Genomic DNA, 19394 nt, shown 5'->3' with positions numbered 1-19394 from the left:
TCATAGTCAACCACAGTGCCCCCTTTGTAGTTTCCATGCTTTCTTTCTCTATAGTCTTAGACTTTGCTAATTTGAATCCCAGTTCTTGTGGTAGAGGTGGGTTGGGGGCGGCAGTTCTGTCAGATGACCCAATAAGAGTCCCACTCATATGGAAGCTGTGATTGGTTCCATATGTGATCTGGTTACTAAGTGTGTTTCCAAACTGTGAGGTACAAAGATGGAAAGCTTACTATACTCATGCTATGAGAAGATAGGACTGCAAAAAGACAGGAGTGACAAAGAGATGAAGGTCTGGAACTCAGTTGCTCCATGCCCAGAAAAGAATTGGGAAATTGCAACAACCAAAACTCTGTAAGAGCAAAGAAACTAAGAGCTTAATCCATCAGGATTAAGATCTACAAGTTCTTCACCAGGCAGTAACTCAGCACCTGAAGTGTTGGTAGGGTACTTGGAAAATCTTAAATGTGTGGTATGAGATGGATGATGGACATTCTTTAAGGTCCCAAGGATCAGCTGGAGCATGGACTACTGTAGCTTGGTTTGCTTCCTCTCTTTGGGTCTTGAGGGAATTGCAACTGGCCACCAATTTGAAGCATTGTTCTTGATAATATACTAAGGATCTTATTTTATATGCTATTGGTATATAACAAAATTGTACATGTGCATCTGATTGTACAATGATTTGCCAGTCCAGGGTCCAGTTTGTGTATTTTTCCATATACTAGCTCAACCCAAGTGTGCCTTTATGTTTTTGACCAGTTGACTAATGGTGAACCCCCATCTGTAGCCACCATTAACACCTCATCTTCTCAGGTCCCTAGCTGTACAGCCTCCTGGAAGATATACCAGGCTCATCTTAGCATGACCCCCAGTGGCACCTGCCATGGTAGGATCCTCAGTAGTTCTGGTACTCATGTCTTCCCAGACCAGAGCAGGAACTTTCTGTCACCAATGGGATTTTGCTTTCCCAGTGGCTACCCAGAAGGGACAGAATATACAACTGGAAGTGGGAAAATTTAATGTCCTGTAGGATGAATCTTTACTGCTGGAATATAGAATGTGGTATGGAACTAGCATCCAAATGTTTCTTTGTCCATTTAGCATCTTCTAAGGTGCAGAGTTTCCATGTGATGGCTCTTGGTTTATTCCACATGACCAAATAACCAGCCATGTTTGCTTGCAAAGTTCTTCCCAGCTCAGTCAGTAATATACCGCCTTGTGTCTGCTTTCTTCGTATATGAAGAATATATATATATATATATATATATATATATATATCTCCTCCCTATTGTCCTGAGATTGCTTGATTTCAGGACCTGCAAGAGAAAGTGTATTGAGATGCAACGCCGGATTTTTGAACTCAGATGTTCCTGTTCACTGAATGACAAATACACTTAAAAATAAATAGCACTCGAGTTCCTGATGGAAAAGTTCACTGATTTTGGTGCACCCAACAGTCTTCTCTCCTTATCTATCTTTAATGTTCCAATGTCATTATTTCATTTTTTTAAAAACCATGGCTACTCCCTTAGTCGTCTGCATTCTGTTTTAGGGCCTCTTCACTGCTCTGTTATGTGAACTTTTCTGAAGGCAGAGTGATGGTATGTTGGCTGGTTGTCTCTTTCCGGCTGTGCACCTTCTCAGTACCATCTCTGAGAACAAACAGACCCACTGTGTACTTCTCTGTATGAACTGTGGCATATTGGAGGTGTTCAATAAATTTAAAACAACTGTTATGGACACTTCACAGCCTATCTCAAGTCCCTTGCCAACAGAGTGCTAAGTTTTTCTGGTTATAACTCCTAAACTTCTTGGGCAAGGGGACTGATTATATGTATCCCACAGTGAAGTCCTGGCTTCACACCTATATCCTCTTCCTCATGATCCCTCTTACTCATTATTTCTGATTAGGATTTAGAGAACATAAATTACAAACCTAAAGCATATCTATTAGTATTAAACAGGAATAATTAGCTAATATTTCTATTATCATTATATATTGGACGCAAAGCCTGAATCTTTACCAATTAAATTGATATATCATACTGGCTGTCTATCTCAGATTTGACCTAATTTCTGGGGTTCTTCTGCAGTGGGAGAGGTGTGCTTGGGCTGTTATTGGTGTGTCCTTAAATTAAACACCCTACCATTTGAGTGCAAAGAAGTCAACTACCCCAAATTCCAACCTTCTTTATGCCTCCCCATTGATCATGAACTCCTATTACTCTCATTGTCTACTGATGCATTTTTTTTTCCCACACATTTTGTGTTATAAATGTTAATTTCTGGAAAAGTTGAGAATGAGATTAATGTTCACAAAGATTAGCTAGATTACGGAACCAGCCTAGATGCCCTTCAACAGATGAATGGATAAAGAAACTGTGGTGTGTGTGTATATACATATAATGGAATATTATTCAGCCATAAAGAAGAATAATGGCATTTGCAGGTAAACATTTGAAGAATATCACGCTAAGTGAAATAAGCTAATCCCCAAATACCAAAAGCTGAATGATTTCTCTGATAAGTGGATGATGATGCGTAACTGGGGCAGGGAGATAAGAATGGAAAAAGGATGGATTGTGTAGAGGAAAATGAGGGGTGGAGTGGGAGTGGGGGAAGGAAAGATAATAGAATGAGATAAACATCATTACCCTATGTACATGTATGATTACACAAATGGTGTGACTCTACTTCATGTACAACCAGAGAAATGAAAGTTGTAACCCATGTGTGTACAATGAATCAAAATAAAAAAAAGTAAAGAAAAAAAATCTCAGATGAAAGGTACAATAATACCATACCTCATACCCATCAAAATACAGCCAAGGCAGGTATCACATTTGAAAACAAGTCACATTTTTGCACACCATCCAGTATTCTTGCATTTGAGAGTATGTTAAAAGATTCTACATCTTTCTTATTTATTAGCTTGGTATTTAGCATGTTTCATAGCCAAAATAGCAAAGAAGCTTCATTATTGCTGGTTAAATTAGCCTCATGAAAATGTTGTTGGTAAAAGGTTACAGAAATGAATAAGAGATCTAACCAAGCAGCATATTAGATCATTTATCACTATAATTTAAAAAAGGCATTCTTATGATTTAAATTAACTTGGCTAAAGGGTAGAGATTTAGATAAAAGTTAATAATTAAAACCTAAATGGCATGATTAGCTCTTCCTTTTGATTTAGAAGGTACAACGCATATGCATACAGTATTGGAATTGGACTCTTGAGAGAAACTAATGCCAAAAAAAATTCATACCTTGAAATATCATTTATTTCTTATTCAAGCTGTGAAAATTTTATAGCTCCATTATATCTAAACTGGATTACCTGTGTTTCTCATGTTTCCTTCCGTCCTAGGCAGATAACCTTTTCCAGGTTCTTTGACTTTGGATAATTGAAGCCCAAACTTAGCTGTAATTTATATTGAGGTTTGCGTACTTGCTCTTCAATGGGATGTTCTCTCCACATATTAAGAATAGTCAGTCCTCCATCCGTGAAGATTTCATCAAGGAATTTAACCTTTTTTTTTTTTTCCTTTTGACATGTTTTTAATGTTTGCATAGACCAACATAATATTTTCCTTTGTATTAAATTAATGTTTTAAAATTTCAATAGTAACCTTATACAAATTTCCTGATAAGGATAATGATGCAATTTCTTATCAGCTTGACAGCCTGGTTAAGGGTCTGCATCTGTAGATTTAAGATAGAAATAAAAAATTCCTGCTTTTTTTTGCACAGAAACCAGGAGCTGAAAGAGCTTGGTGAGCTGTCCCCACACTGGGACAATCTACGGAAGAACGTTCTTACTCACTGTGATCAAATGGTGAATGTGTACCAAGACATTCTGACCGAGCTTAGCAAGGACACAGGTATGAAAACAGCGAGTTTACTCAAACTCATTTGCATTCTACAAATGTCATGAGAAAATAATAGTAAGCATTATTATTATAGAGATGAGAGCACAATAGATTTTTTAAAATTTTATTTCTTATACATTAGATCTTAACACAAGGAGGAAAATCTGTGCTATTCTATCCCATAGTATTACCATAAGAATATGTGAAATAATTTCTTTCAACAAATAGACTTTCTGAGAAGAAAACTTATAAACACAGGACATGTTTTTCTTCCTGAAATTTTTCTGTTACAAGCATCTCTTATACTAATAATGTTCCATATTTTTCCTCCTAGGGTCCTCTTTCAAATCAAGCAGCAACAAAGGAGAGAAAACATTAGAATTTGTTCCAGTGAATCTACACCTGCAAAGAATGCATGTACACAGCCCTCACTTGAAAGGTACTATGGATTGTATTTTTAAAATGGCAAATTATGTTACAGTGCAAATTTATTTAAAAAGCTTCACTGTTGGTAGAATTCAAAAGTACACCAGTTATATAAGGAGGAAGATGCAACTATTACTGCTGGTAATGACTCTAAATAGTCTAAAAGGGACTGTGATATGTTTATTGCTTTATCCACAATGCTCTGTGAATATAGCACCAGAGTTGTTTTAGAGATACAAATGCGGAATATCAACTTCTTGAAAAATAGTATTTATGGTGGAAAATACCTATCATGCTACTGCTTGATCTAGGAAAGAAAGAAAAAAAGACAGAAAACTAAGCTTGTTTTTCATGTGTCTTTAAGAAACCAAAGAGCAAAAGTAGACAAACAGGCAGTCCCTCTAACAGTGGTGACCACCTACAGAAATACTATGTCCCATGGGAATCGGGGAGGGGTGCCAAGATTAATTACGTGGAAGGTGGCATTTTGATGTACTTAGTTTGTCAAGGAGAAATATTAGGTTTTCTTCTTTTTTTTTTTTAAATCTTACTACTTATGACAGTAGAATGTATTTTGACATATTATATATATATGGAGTATAATTTCCCATTCTTCTGGTTATACATGATATGGAATGACATTGGTTGTATACTCATATATGCAAACAGGAAAGTAATGTCCAATTCATTCTACTGTCTTTCCTAATTCCCTATTCTCATTCTCCCTCCTGTCTCTTCATTTCCCTCTGTCTAATTCAAAGTACTTCTATTCTTTCCTATTCCTCCCCACCAGCTTATTGTGAGTTAACATCCGTGTATCAGAGAGAACATTCAGCCTTTGGTTTTCTGAGATTGACTCACTTCACTTAGTGTGATAGTCTCCAGTTCTTTCCATTTACTGGTAAATGTCATAATTTCATTCTTCTTTATGACTCAGTAATATTCCATTGTTTGTGTTATATAGATGCACCACATTTTCTTTATCTATTCATCTGTTTGTTGAAGGGCACCTAGGCTGCTTTCATAGTTTAGCTATTATGGATTGAGCTGCTGTAAACATTGATATGTGTCACTGTAGTATGCTGATTTTTAAGTCCTTTGGATATAAATCCAGGAGTGGGATAACTGGGTCAAATGGTGGTTCCATTCCAAGTTTTCTGAGGCATCTCCATAGTGCTTTCCAGAGTGGTTGCACCAATTTGCAGTTTCACCAGCAATATATGCATATATCTTTTTCTCCCCACATCCTTACCAACATTTATTGTTGCTTATGTTCTTTCTTTTTTAATTTTGTAATTTTTTTTAGTTGCAGATAGACACAATACCCTTATTTTATTTATTTTTATGAGTTGAGGATCAAACCCAGTGCCTCATGCATGCTAGGTAAGTGCTCTACCACTGAGCCACAACCCCAGCCCTGTTGCTTGTATTTTTGATACTTGCCATTCTGACTGAAGTGAGATGAAATCTCAGTTTAGTTTTAATTTGCATTTCTCTAACTGCAAGAGATGTTGAACAATTTTGCATGTATTTGTTGACTGATGGTATTTCTTCTGTGAAGTGCCTGTTCAGTTCATTTGCCCATTTATTGACTGGGTTATTTGTTTTTTTTTTTGGTGTTAAGTTTTTTGAGTTCTTTGTAAATCCTGGAGATTAATGCTCTCTCTGAGGTGCAGGTGGTAAAGATTTTTCTCCCTTTCAGTAGACTCTTTATTCACATTCTTTCTTGATTGCTTCTATTGCTGTGAAAAATCTTTTTAGTTTGATTCCATCCCACTTGTTGATTCTTGATTTTACTCCTTACACTTTAGGAGTCTTGTTAAGAAAGTTGATTCCTAAACTGACATGATATAGGTTTTGTCCTACTTTTTCTTCTATTAGGAACAGGGTCTCTGGTCTAATTCCTGGGTCCTTGATCCATTTTGAATTAAGTTTTGTGCAGGGTGAGATATAGGGATTTAATTTCATTTTGCTACATATGGATTTCTGGTTTTCCCAGCACCATTTGCTAAAAAGGTTATCTTTTCTCCAGTGAATGTTTCTGGTGCCTTTGTCTAGTATGAGATAACTGTATTTGCATGGGTTTTTCTCTGTGTTTTCATAATTGTACTTGAGTACTGTCCAGAGTGACTTATATGATATCATATTTATTACCATTCTGTATACTTGTTATTTCTTAATGAAAATGTTTTAAAAATTATTCTCATACCACCCTTGAACTGATTTCTCTATCAACTTTCTGTGTATTTCTAGAAGGACTAGAAGTCCTGGTTTTCCAGGAAATGCCCCAGGTTATTATGTCTTTTGTCCTGGATCTCTGTTAATGGTGCCTCCCCTTACCCTTCCCTTCTCAAAAGTTTCTCTTTTTATAATAAGAAAAACTGTGTTCTGCATGACTTAACCCTAACCAGCAGGGTCTTTTGTCCTGGATCTCTGTTAATGGTGCCTCCCCTTACCCTTCCCTTCTCAAAAGTTTCTCTTTTTATAATAAGAAAAACTGTGATCTGCATGACTTAACCCTAACCAGCAGGGGTGAGGGGAGATTAAGAAAGACACACAAATATTTACAAAGAGAAAGCTGGGACCAGTTGGGACATTGACCTCTGAAGGGGGGACAGTGACCAGAGCTCGCACAGCATATTTACCATAAAGGTTTTATCATCTAAAGATTTTCTGTGGGAAAGTGTCTGCAAAGCAGGCAGGCTTGAAGGTCTCAGCACTTGCAAGCTATTGTGGTTATCTTGTTACGCTCAGAATTCTGTATCCCCACCTGCTGGTGTCGAAGCTCAAGTTCAAGACTGATACAATTCTGTGTCTTTGCACAGAACTTCCTCAGGCAGGGCGTTGCCATAGCTCCTGGGCAATCTTGTCCTCCACCTTCCCACAGAAAGTTCCCAAGGCAAAATGCGGCCAGAGCTCCAAGGCAGTCAAAGATTCATGATCCAAGTCACTGGCGTCCACAGCTATGGACATCCTACTACTGCCCATCTTTGAGGAGGCCAAAAGTTACTCTGGGGAAATCACATCTTTAGGATAACCATATCAGCACACATACAAACGTGCATGCACAGAGGCATCTAAAGACACATTCCTGCGACCTGTACTGTAGCCACTGTCCACAATACGACGGTTACAATTTAGAAATGAAGATGAATGAATCCTTGTGCACTATTGGTAGAAATATAAATCTGTGTAGACCTTGTAATTATGTGAGTTTCTCCAAAAAATTAAAAATAGAATTTCCATATGATGTAGCAATCCCGTTGTTGGGTTTATATCTGAAGAATTGGGAGCAGGACCTCAAGGAGCGATCTGCACCATGTTCACTGTAGCATTGTTCTCATTTATCAAGATATGGAAGTAACCTAAATGTCCATTGGTGAACAAATAGATAAAGAAATTATACCACATATAAATAATGGCATATTGTTTAGCCTCCAAAAGGAAGTAAATCCTGCCATTTGTCAACAAGTTAGATGAATGTTGAGGGCATCACACTAAGAGAAATAAGCCAGATTCCAGAGGATAATACCACATCATACCACTTCCATAAGGAAGCCAGAGTCAGAATTATGTAAGCAAAGAGTAGACTGGTGTTTTCCAGGGGCTAGAAGAGAGGGAAATAGGGAGTTATTGGTGAAGGGTACAAAGTTCTAGTGATGCAGGATTAATGGGTCCTAGAGATCTGTTGTACGCTGTGGTACCTATACTAACGAACACTGTATTACATATTTAAAACTTTCATAAGAAAGTAGGCTTTATGCAGTGTTCTTATCATATACAGAAATATGTAAAAATAATAAAAAGGTGGTAGGAAACTTTTAGAGCTGATGGGTAGGTTTATGGCATAACCTGTAGTGATGATTTCAGAGGTGGATACTTTTATTCAAACTCATCAATTTACATACATTAAGTATGTACAGGTTTTGGTATGTCAATAAAACCTCAACAAAGTGGTTTTAAAAGAGTTTAAATGAAATCTCTGTTCCATTTTAAAGTTATCTGAAGTTTTATAAATAGAAAAATTAAGTGTTTGCTGTTTTTTTAGTTTGAACATACTAATCACATATACACAACCAGCTTAAGTGTGGTTATACTTATTCTGATGTATAATTTTATTTGGCAACCTTGATCAATAGCTAAAATTCCTAATTTAGGTCTTTTTCACCATATATTGTTTCAAATGAAATAAAATCAGTTAGATCAGCCAAGGAATTTAGGAACCCTTTCCTGATCATGTCAGTTTGAACACCACAACATGAATGGTCTTAAAAATCATCAAAACCCAAAGTATCAACAAGTAATAAAGAAACTAAATCCCTTAAGAGCTATCAACCAACATCCTTTTCCTCATGGCCAATGTGAAAAGACATTTGCAATATAATAAAAAGTTGATGAATCTTGGAGCATAACAGACCTGGGTGTGAATTTCATCTCTACCACGTCTTATGTATGGCCCAAGTCTGTTGTTTAATCCTTCTGAGTGATGCACCCCTCATTTCTGATGAAGTGTGAGGGTATGTCAAACATCCAAAATGATACAATAATGACAGTTTTATTATACATCTGGCATTTGCCATCACTGGAACAAAATGGATCTGTCAGTTTTATTAGAACTATTATAACTAAAAAACAGTAATCAAGTAAGACCCTATTCAAAGACAATGGAGATTTGTACCAAGGAAATAGCTGGGTTTAGAGAAGAGATGATTTAGAGAGGCATTCTGGAGAGTCATCACATGTGAGTACTTAATGACTGATGGAGTAAGGTAATGAGGGGAGAGATAATTTGGGTTACAGCCACTGACGGATGGCAGTGTCATCAAACCACAGAGACTATTTGGGACCAAATTGATATGAATTCGTATTTAATTATGCATTCACATATTTGGTAATGATCCTTAATATTCTTCCACCAAACAAAGAAAAATTATTATTCAAGTGGCCTTTTACTTCATGTTTCTTCCTTCAAAATGAAAGAACTACATACACTGTCCTGTTTTCCATTATATGATCTGAAAAATACATGAGCGCAAATAAGGATGAAAACAATACTTTAGCTCCTGATTCTCTGATTTGAAAAGAAGAAACTGGGAACTACTATTTGGCATTACAAACAGCAGTTTATCTTAAATCTTTTGGCTTGTGACGTGTATTAGTTTCCTAGGACTGTCGTAACAAAATACCAAACTGCAGCACTTGTAACAAAACTTATCATCTTGTACTTTGTGAGGGTAGAAGTCTGAAATCAATGTGTCAGCAGGACTACCGTTCCTCTGAGGCTTTTAGGGAAGGCCTCATTTTTTTTTTTTTCTTTTTTGTGGTGCTGGGGATTGAACTCAGGGCCTCGTACATGCGAGGCAAGCACGTTACCAACTGAGCTATATCCCCAGCCCAAAGTCCTCTTCTAACTCCCTGATGTCTGGTGACTTTCCTTGGCTGTGGATATACCTGGCCAGTCATCCATTGTCAGGTGATAGTGTCCTGTCTTCAGTTGCCCTGTCCATGGTTTGTCCTGTGTCCAAGCTTCTCCTTTAAAGACACTGGATATATTGGACGAGGGCCCACACTTGTCCATGACTGGATTTCACCTTGATAAAGTCACATTAAAGGGCACAAGCAAACCCATTACAGAATACCAAAAGGAACTTCTTACTTGTGATTACATTTATTAAGAAATTCAGAGAAAAGCAAAATTATAATATGATTGGTATGGCAGCAAGCCATGAATAAAGGGGATTCTTAAAAAGGCTCTTAGCAGACAGACTAGTTTTTCTCTTTAACAATCGAACTAGAAAATAGGAGATTATTAAATATCCTAAGAGCCAAGTGAGTGGAAAATGTACTGATTTGCACTGTATGCTGACTCCCATTTTTCATCTATAATATACATACATGACATATTCACACATATATATGTATGTGAGCAAATGTACATAGCATGTACAGATCATATTTAGCTTGTTTTAAGAATATTTGTACAATTAAGTTTAGAAATTGGAGTTCAGATAGAGTAGGTGCTTTGGACTAGGGCACAGCTCCATATGAAGAGAGATCAAAAACGCTACTTCCACACAGTTCTTTGACTTGGACCAGGTTATTTGAACTCTCTGTCAGTCTTCTTAATTATAAAATAAAAAGGTTAAAAGTTGTGATAGGTAGGTAAACCAAATTTTCTACTTGTTTACATAAGATATTAAAGAGCTTTTGAATTGCAGTTCAATCTACTTTAGATTCCAGGTTACTGATTTGAATGTTTAACTGAATCCAGAAAACATTTTGCAAGGTAATGATACAAGTAATATTGGCTAAGCCTTGGTATTTTGCTGGTGAGTTATTTGGATGCAATATATAACTGTGATATATATATTCACATTTGATTAATAGCTCTGCTATATTTAAAGAAACAGTTTTGCAAATAGTAGCAGGCAAATTCTCAAAATACAAGTTCATGTCTAGCTTTTGAAACAAGCAACAAAAAGAGAACTAATGTGATGTCCCATACTGAAAAATGAAATAAACTACAATTAACTTTGGGTGCCCCCAGACCCATTATGTTAATTTTTCATGCATATTTACTACTTAAATGCAAAAAATAGATTGTCCACCATATTAGAGACCTCAGCAATGACAACAGTAAAATCAAAACCTATAAAATTAAAAACATGAAGTCCTCCTCCAATATATGTAAATAAGTGTTTTTCTGTTATAAAAAGTTGTGAATACTATAAAGCATACTAGTATTATATCGTTTTGATTATTTGATTTGTTGTAGATATGTAACAGCAAAGTATTATATTTGCTATAAGATTTAATGAATTCAAATTAAAGCAGCTGTGCTTCTTTTGCAGTGAAGTAGTAATTTAGTACTAGTCTATAGAGCTAGTAATAGTTCAGGTTAGTAGTTGTAGTTTATAAATCTGTTGTGATTTATAAAATTAAAGCTGTCGCTTATGCAACTGTGTATTGTTAGTCATGAGTAAATGTAAGTGTTCTGTAAATGGTAAATGAACGCTGTAGCTATGATGTGGCATTATGGGTCTAGTCTCTTCGATACAGCTGGCTGGGTGATGGCAGTGTCCACACACAGTGTGTGAGAGGGAGGAGAGAAGGAGGGAGATGGGGTGAGCACTTGTTCCATGCTGAGTCAGTTGAGTTTCAGGGATCCAGTTTGAGGGTCCAGAGGCAGGATCTGCTCAGATCTTAACTCATACTGTGTTCTAGGAACAGAAAACTGGCCATCTTTACTGTAGAAAGGAAAATCAAAGATACTAATGAAGCAGACCACCAAAGAAGAGGAAGGAGTCTTGGGGCATTTTGGTTCCTGATTTTCACCCATAGGGAATGGGCCTATCCATAGTTTATGTGAATGAGCACCTGCCAAGCACACACACACACTCTCATGCACACTCATTGTTGCTCTTGTCTGTGTGTTGTTTCTCAAGTAGGGATCTATGAGCTGCAACGGAAAGAACCTTAACCACTGCATGTGTAAAACAACACTATTTTATGTCATAAAGCTACAGTGACATCAGGTTCAGCATTGGGGAGGCTGATGTGTAACTGGATGTCGGCTAGCCCTTTGGCCCCTCATTTTCTAACCTATACTGAGGAAAGGACCAAAGGAGAGACCTGCTAGAATTCCCTGAGTTCTGTATGTCAAGGGCTGGGTTGTCCCTCCATCAATGAAGCCTGGTTACCTTCAGACAATGCCAGTTGCTGGGACTATTTTAAAAGAGATTTTCCTAAAGAATCCCTAAAGCTTTATGATTTGTGTCTAAGGACTTTGCAGGCCATTTGAATGGCAGGGCTTATGCTTAAATTGTTTCTTGATATGAGATAAGCTTGCCTACATTTTATGTCATTGGCACTATTTTATAGTTGAATGAATTTTAAAGAAATGTTTTTGGGGAAAAAAAAGTTATCTCATTTCTTTTATTAAATGACTTTTAAAAAGCTGCAAGGGATCACTGTTTCGTAACCAATCTGATATCTTTACCTTGATGAGATTCAATGACGTAAGATCTATTTCCCTTTGACATTGAATACTTTTCCATTTTCACAAACCCAGAGACAATGTTTTAGATTCCATAAAATGTCAAAGGAAGAAGACAAAAAAAATTATTTTTCTTAAAGACAAAAAGGCCTTTAACTGTTTTTGCATAAATTTTTTATAAAATATTCCCATCTTGATTTTTATGATTGTCTCTTGGTATCAAAATCTGAAAACTTTTGTTATACACATCTAAGGACTATTTGATTCATATTGATACACAATTTAAAAAGTAGGATGAAATGAGAGATTTAAAAAATGATTTCTGATTAGATTGGATTGTTACCATAAAATTTAGATTTTGTTGTCTTGTTAAATCTATTTTATATATCTGTTCCATCCTAGAGGAAAATAAATTGCAGTGTATTGTAAACTTTGAAGAGTACAACTGCCCAGATAAAATGAACATAGTATTTTAAGTGCATGCAATTCTCCATTAACTCAAGGAAAAGGGAATAAGTCACCTCTATAAGTTAATCTCCTAGTTTTGTAGTAATTGCAAGGAAAATTCTAGACTGAAATGGTTAAAGAAACACCTAGATTTTACAACATTGAGATATTGGTAATTGATAATTATCAAATGACTATTGCAAATTAATAAGATTCTCTAAGACAACAAACTTGTGATTTTCATAGAACATGTTGGATTTTTGAAAACTCTCTGGATTAAGGTGAAGGATTACACAGCTGTACACGATGCATTCTTATTTCAGATCATTTGACAAAAGTGAACATCCCCATAGCAGGACAGGCTATTCCCTGCGGCTTACATTCACCCGTCAGGTCTGAGAAGAACATTCAGTAGCTATTTCCCAGTTGTCCTCAGAGTCACTCTTTGGCTATCACAGTTAAACCTTTAAAACTTCAAAGCATCGTTGACCTGAATGTACAAAGACCTGAAGTGTACAAAGACTATTTAAGCCCAGGTTCTTTGAACTTCTGCATAGTGGGGGCATAAGCAAGTGTTTTAGGGGTGATTCTGGGTCAGATTGGCAGAATCAAAAGTAATTCAGAAAGGTGAGGTGAGAGGGAGACCTTGTTTGCTTCTTTGACATCCCAACATGAACTCTGTAGAAAATACTTCTTGATATTAATGGAAGATCGTGGTTGGGCTGGGAGATGAGGTAGAGAAAGCAATTCCATTGCAGAATTTAGATGAGGTGCGATCCTTCTGCCAGCTTGCTGATTTAAAGTTTATTCTGTGAAGTTCAAAAGGGAACAGGGTTGAGGGGACTTTTGTCCTGTTTTTTTCTTCTTTTCATTCACTTTAAAAACATATAGCTGTGCCTATTTTTTTTTTTTTTTCAAACCTTGATCGTTTTCATGCTTATTAGTATGGAAATATTCTCTAGAATTTGATACCCTCATCTGTTTTTATTTTTAACTTACTTTTATTGTATTGTTTAAAATGATGATAAATGATAAGTAAAATGAGAAAAATGATCACTTATTGAAGAGTCAGAAAGGAAGGATCATTCGTAAATAAACCTTGGAAAAGACTGGATATTTATAAGTATAAATGAGCAAAACAACTATAAACTTTATACCTTTCTTGATAAATTTGTTTCTTACAGGGTTATAGATTAACAGTGAAGTTATTTAATTGGTTTATGAGGGTTAACCAGATATGTAAGTATAATGATAATGAGTTACATTTTTTAAAGCCAGAGAAAATAAATAAAAAGAAAAGCTGGATTGAATCCTGAGTACTTCTTTGAAGTCAGAGATACCAAGATAGTCTCATGATTTTGTTATTGTGCTAGTATAGATAAGTTGCTAGGATAGATGTGTGCATGACTTAGTTGTGAGCATGATTTTTTTCTCCTAGCTGTAGCCACTTAAAGAGATAGAAAGAAATGATCCGTCAATAGCAATGAGCATAGTGAGTCCTCAGGGCTTGATTTCTAAACACTATTCTTCAATTCAAAGATCAGAATTCCTTGAAAAATTGATTATAGGGCAGGTGAGATATAACATCTATCTGGAGCATCTGTCACACCAGAAAATAAGAAAGTGCTTTCAAAAAGAAAACCTTGAGAAGGAACATCAATGAAAGTCATAGAACAAACCTATATTGAATAGACAAACTTGGCACAATTTGAACAACACAATGGGATCATAAACCAAAGAGAAAATACCCATGATTCCATGTGTTAGTCAGGTTTCTGTTACTATAACAAGCACCTGAGATAATCAAGTTATAATTAGAAAAGATTTATTTTGGCTCACAGTTTTGTGGATTCCAGACCATTATCTACTGGCCCTGTTGGTTTGTATCTGTAGCAAGGTAGCACATCATGTGTGGCAGTGGACATTGATCATCTCAGGGCTGAGAAGCAAAAGAAAGGGAAGGCAGGAGCCCATGGTCCCACAATCCTCTTCTAGGACAGAGTGACCTAAGACCTCCCACCAAACCCCATCTCTGAAAAGTCCCACCACCTCCTGCTACTGCCAGCCTGATGGCCAAGCCTTTAACACAGGGGTCTTTGGTGGCTATTTATCATCTGAAATATAAGCAGTCCATATTGATATTAATAAGTAAGTGAAGGAATAAATGAATATTGGACAAAGGTTAATTATTCCTCAGGATATTTCCAATAAATAAATGTAGGGAGAATGAGATAAACAGATAATCATTATTCAAATGTAATATTAATAATTGCTAAAGACAATGTGCATGGAATTTAGTAGGATGCATCCCATTAATCATTACACCTGTAGACTAAAATCAATAGGTAAAAGTTTAAGCAAAAACAAGATATTTTTATAGTCTTCAAGTATATACCCCTGATCCAGAAACTTTATAGGGGAGAATCTGCTGTCGGTAGTGGCAGAGAACCCAATGCATCAAAGTGAACCTGAACTCAACACTCCCTGGTGTGGTGCCCTGACAAGCACAGGTTCCTTCCATAGTAACTGGCACCATGGTGTAGAAGTCAGTCTAGTCATCAGAAAGCAGGAGAGAAGCCTGACCTGAAGGACATTCCATGAAATCACTGATCAGCACTCTTCAAAAACAGCAAGGTCACCAAAGACAATGAGAGACGAAGACTATCCTCGCTTGGAGGAGCCTGAGAAGTTATGTCAACTAAATGACTGCTAGAAGGGAAAAGGGGCTGTAGCAGAAAGAACAATGTAAATGCATTCTCCTCTTTAATAGTATGGTGTGAAGATTAATAAGTTAAAAAATAATCTGCAGTTACAAAAGTTATTAGCAGAAGAAGAACATGGGTGAAGTTCATATAGAAACTCTGTTCTAATTCCTCAACATTTCAAAGCCCTAGAAAAAGAAGAACAGAACAGCACCAAAAGTAGTAGAAGACAGGAAATAGTTAAACTCAGAGCTGAAATCAATGAAATTGAAACAAAAGAAACAATACAAAAAATTGACAAAATAAATAGTTGGTTCTTCGAAAAAATAAACAAAATTGATAAACTTTTAGCCACACTAACAAAGAGAAGACGAGAGAAAACCCAAATCACTAAAATTCGGAATGAACAAGGAAATATCACAACAGACAGGATTGAAATACAAAACATAATTAGAAGCTATTTTGAAAATCTATACTCCAACAAAATAGAAAATTTTGAAGGCATCAACAGGTTTCTAGAGACATATGAATTGCCTACACTGAACGAGGAGGACATAAACAATTTAAATAGACCAATTTCAAGTACTGAAATAGAAGAAGTCATCAAAAGCCTACCAACAAAGAAAAGTCCGGGACCAGATGGGTTCTCAGCCGAGTTCTACAAAACCTTTAAAGAAGAGCTCATTCCAATACTTCTCAAAGTATTCCATAAAATAGAAGAGGAGGGAACCCTCCCAAACTCATTCTATGAAGCCAATATCACCCTGATACCTAAACCAGACAGAGACTCATCAAGGAAAGAAAATTTCAGACCAATATCCTTAATGAACATCGATGCAAAAATTCTCAACAAAATTTTAGCAAATCGCATACAAAAACATATTAAAAAGATAGTGCACCATGATCAAGTGGGTTTCATCCCAGGGATGCAAGGTTGGTTCAACATCAGGAAATCAATAAACGTAATTCACCACATTAATAGACTTAAAGTCAAGAATCACATGATTATTTCAATAGATGCAGAAAAAGCATTTGATAAAATACAGCACCCCTTCATGCTCAAAACACTAGAAAAAATAGGGATAGTGGGAACATTCCTTAACATTGTAAAGGCCATTTATGCTAAGCCCATGGCTAATATCATTCTAAATGGTGAAAAACTGAAAGCATTCCCCCTAAAAACTGGAACAAGGCAGGGATGCCCTCTTTCACCACTTCTATTCAACATCGTTCTTGAGACTCTGGCCAGAGCAATTAGACAAACCAAAGAGATTAAAGGGATACGAATTGGGAAAGAAGAACTCAAACTATCCCTGTTCGCTGATGACATGATTATATATTTAGAGGAACCTGGAAATTCCACCAGAAAACTCTTAGAACTCATAAGTGAATTCAGTAAAGTAGCAGGTTACAAGATCAATGCTCATAAATCCAACGTATTTTTATACATAAGTGATGAATCTTCAGAAAGAGAAATTAGGAAAACTACCCCATTCACAATAGCCTCGAAAAAATTAAAATATTCTCACAAAAGAGGTGAAAGACCTCTACAATGAGAACTATACAACACTAAAGAAAGAAATTAAAGAACACCTTAGAAGATGGAAAGATCTTCCATATTCTTGGATAGGAAGAATTAATATTGTCAAAATGGCCATACTACCTAAAGTGCTATACAAATTCAATGCAATTCCAATTAAAATCCCAATGATGTACCTTACAGAAATAGAGCAAGCAATTATGAAATTCATCTGGAAGAATAAGAAACCCAGAATAGCTAAAGCAATCCTTAGCAGGAAGAGTGAAACAGGGGGTATTGCGATACCAGATCTTCAACTCTACTACAAAGCAATAGTAACAAAAACGGCATGGTATTGGTACCAAAATAGAAAGGTAGATCAATGGTATAGAATAGAGGACAAGGACACAAACCCAAATAAATACAATTTTCTCATACTAGACAAAGGTGCCAAAAATATGCAATGGAGAAAAGATAGCCTCTTCAACAAATGGTGCTGGGAGAATTGGAAATCCATATGCAACAGAATGAAACTAAACCCATATCTCTCACCATGCACGAAACTAAACTCAAAATGGAATAAGGACCTCGGAATCAGACCAGAGACCCTGCAGATTATAGAAGAAAAAGTAGGTCCAAATCTTCACCTTGTTGGTCTAGGATCAGACTTCCTTAACAGGACTCCCATGGCACAAGAAATAAAAGCTAGAATCAACCACTGGGATAGATTCAAACTAAAAAGCTTTCTCTCAGCAAAGGAAACTATCAGCAATGCGAAGAAAGAGCCTACAGAGTGGGAGAATATCTTTGCCAATCATACTTCAGATAGAGCACTAATCTCCAGAATCTATAAAGAACTCAAGAAACTTTACTCCAAAAATTCAAATAATCCAGTCGACAAATGGGCTAAGGAAATGAATAGACACTTCACAGAAGAAGATCTACAAGCAATCAACAAACATATGGAAAAATGTTCAACATCTCTAGTAATAAGAGAAATGCAAATCAAAACCACCCTAAGATTCCATCTCACCCCAATTAGAATGGCGATTATCAAGAATACGAGCAACAACAGGTGTTGGCGAGGATGTGGGGAGAAAGGTACACTCATACATTGCTGGTGGGGCTGCAAATTAGTGCAGCCACTCTGGAAAGCAGTGTGGAGATTCCTTAGAAAACTTGGAATGGACCCGCCATTTGACCCAGCTATCCCACTCCTTGGCCTATACCCAAAGGACTTAAAATCAGCATACTACAGAGACACAGCCACATCAATGTTCATAGCTGCTCAATTCACAATAGCCAGACTGTGGAACCAACCTAGATGCCCTTCAATTGATGAGTGGATAAAGAAACTGTGGTATATATATACAATGAAATATTACTCAGCCATAAAGAATGATAAAATTATGGCATTTGCAGGCAAATGGATGAAATTGGAGAATATCATGCTAAGTGAGATAAGCCAATCTCAAAAAGCCAAAGGACGAATGATATCGCTAATAAGTGGAGGATGACACATAATGGGGGGGAGGGAAGGGTTAGTGTTAGGGTTAGAGTTAGGGTTAGGGAGGGGGGCAAGTATGGAGGAAGGAAGTACTGTATAGAGGGTAAAGAGGGGTGGGAGGGGTGGGGGGAAGGGAAAAAATAACAGAATGAATCAAACAACATTACTCTATGTAAATTTATGATTACACAAATGGTATGCCTTTACGCCATGTACAAACAGAGAAACAACATGTATCCCCTTTGTTTACAATAAAAAAAAATAAAAAATAAATAAAAATAAAAAAAAAACATTTCTGCAAGTCTAAAATTAACCTCAAACAAAAATTTTAAAAAGTATTTAATCAACGATAAATGTTTTATTTATTTTTATTTTATATAGCATATGAAAACTTAATTAAAATTCTGTGGAAATATAGCCATTTAGTCATAAGTCCTTTGTTCCTATGTAGAATATCAGATAGATAGATAGATAGATAGATAGATAGATAGATAGATAGATAGATAGATAGATATTCTCATGGAATATATTCTATATCATATATGATATCATATATAATATATTCCATATGAGATGTGCCATATTATATAGAATATATTCCATATATATATATGTATATATGTATATATCTGTATTTGTATCTCTATTTCCAAATTCTAATAAATGTTGCCCTAATAGTACATCTAATTTTTTATTCTTCACTTAGGAATAGTAATTCCCTTTATGGTTTAGAGACAAAGAAGCAGCCAGGCTTGAGCTTCAAAGTATTTATATTTATTGACTTTTTTTTTGTACAACATGCATGTTGCTGTGATCCGTGTTAAGGGGAAGATGAACACATTAAATTCATAATGCCTACACTTAAATTGTTTAAAATTTGGGGAAAAAATCAGTTTTCAAAATTATTTTATGCAATGCAAAGAGTAAG

General features: G+C 36.1%; 1 protein-coding gene across 9 annotated transcripts in view; it reads left to right on the top strand.

Moving 5' to 3' along the window:
• INPP4B (inositol polyphosphate-4-phosphatase type II B) overlaps window positions 1-19394 on the top strand; it is a 781666-nt gene that overhangs the window by 602633 nt on the left and 159639 nt on the right. For all 9 annotated transcript variants that reach the window (XM_079154820.1, XM_079154821.1, XM_079154817.1 and 6 more), the window contains 2 exons: window positions 3751-3881; window positions 4204-4308. In XM_079154820.1, the coding sequence (XP_079010946.1) occupies window positions 3751-3881; window positions 4204-4308 (236 nt within the window). The remainder of the gene's footprint in view (window positions 1-3750; window positions 3882-4203; window positions 4309-19394) is intronic.

Source organism: Sciurus vulgaris (assembly GCF_902686455.1).
Source record: "Sciurus vulgaris genome assembly, chromosome: 9".
NCBI classification, from domain to species: Eukaryota; Metazoa; Chordata; class Mammalia; order Rodentia; family Sciuridae; genus Sciurus; species Sciurus vulgaris.
The sequence above is the reverse complement of the archived record's forward strand: the minus strand, read 5'-3'. Positions and strand labels throughout refer to the sequence as shown.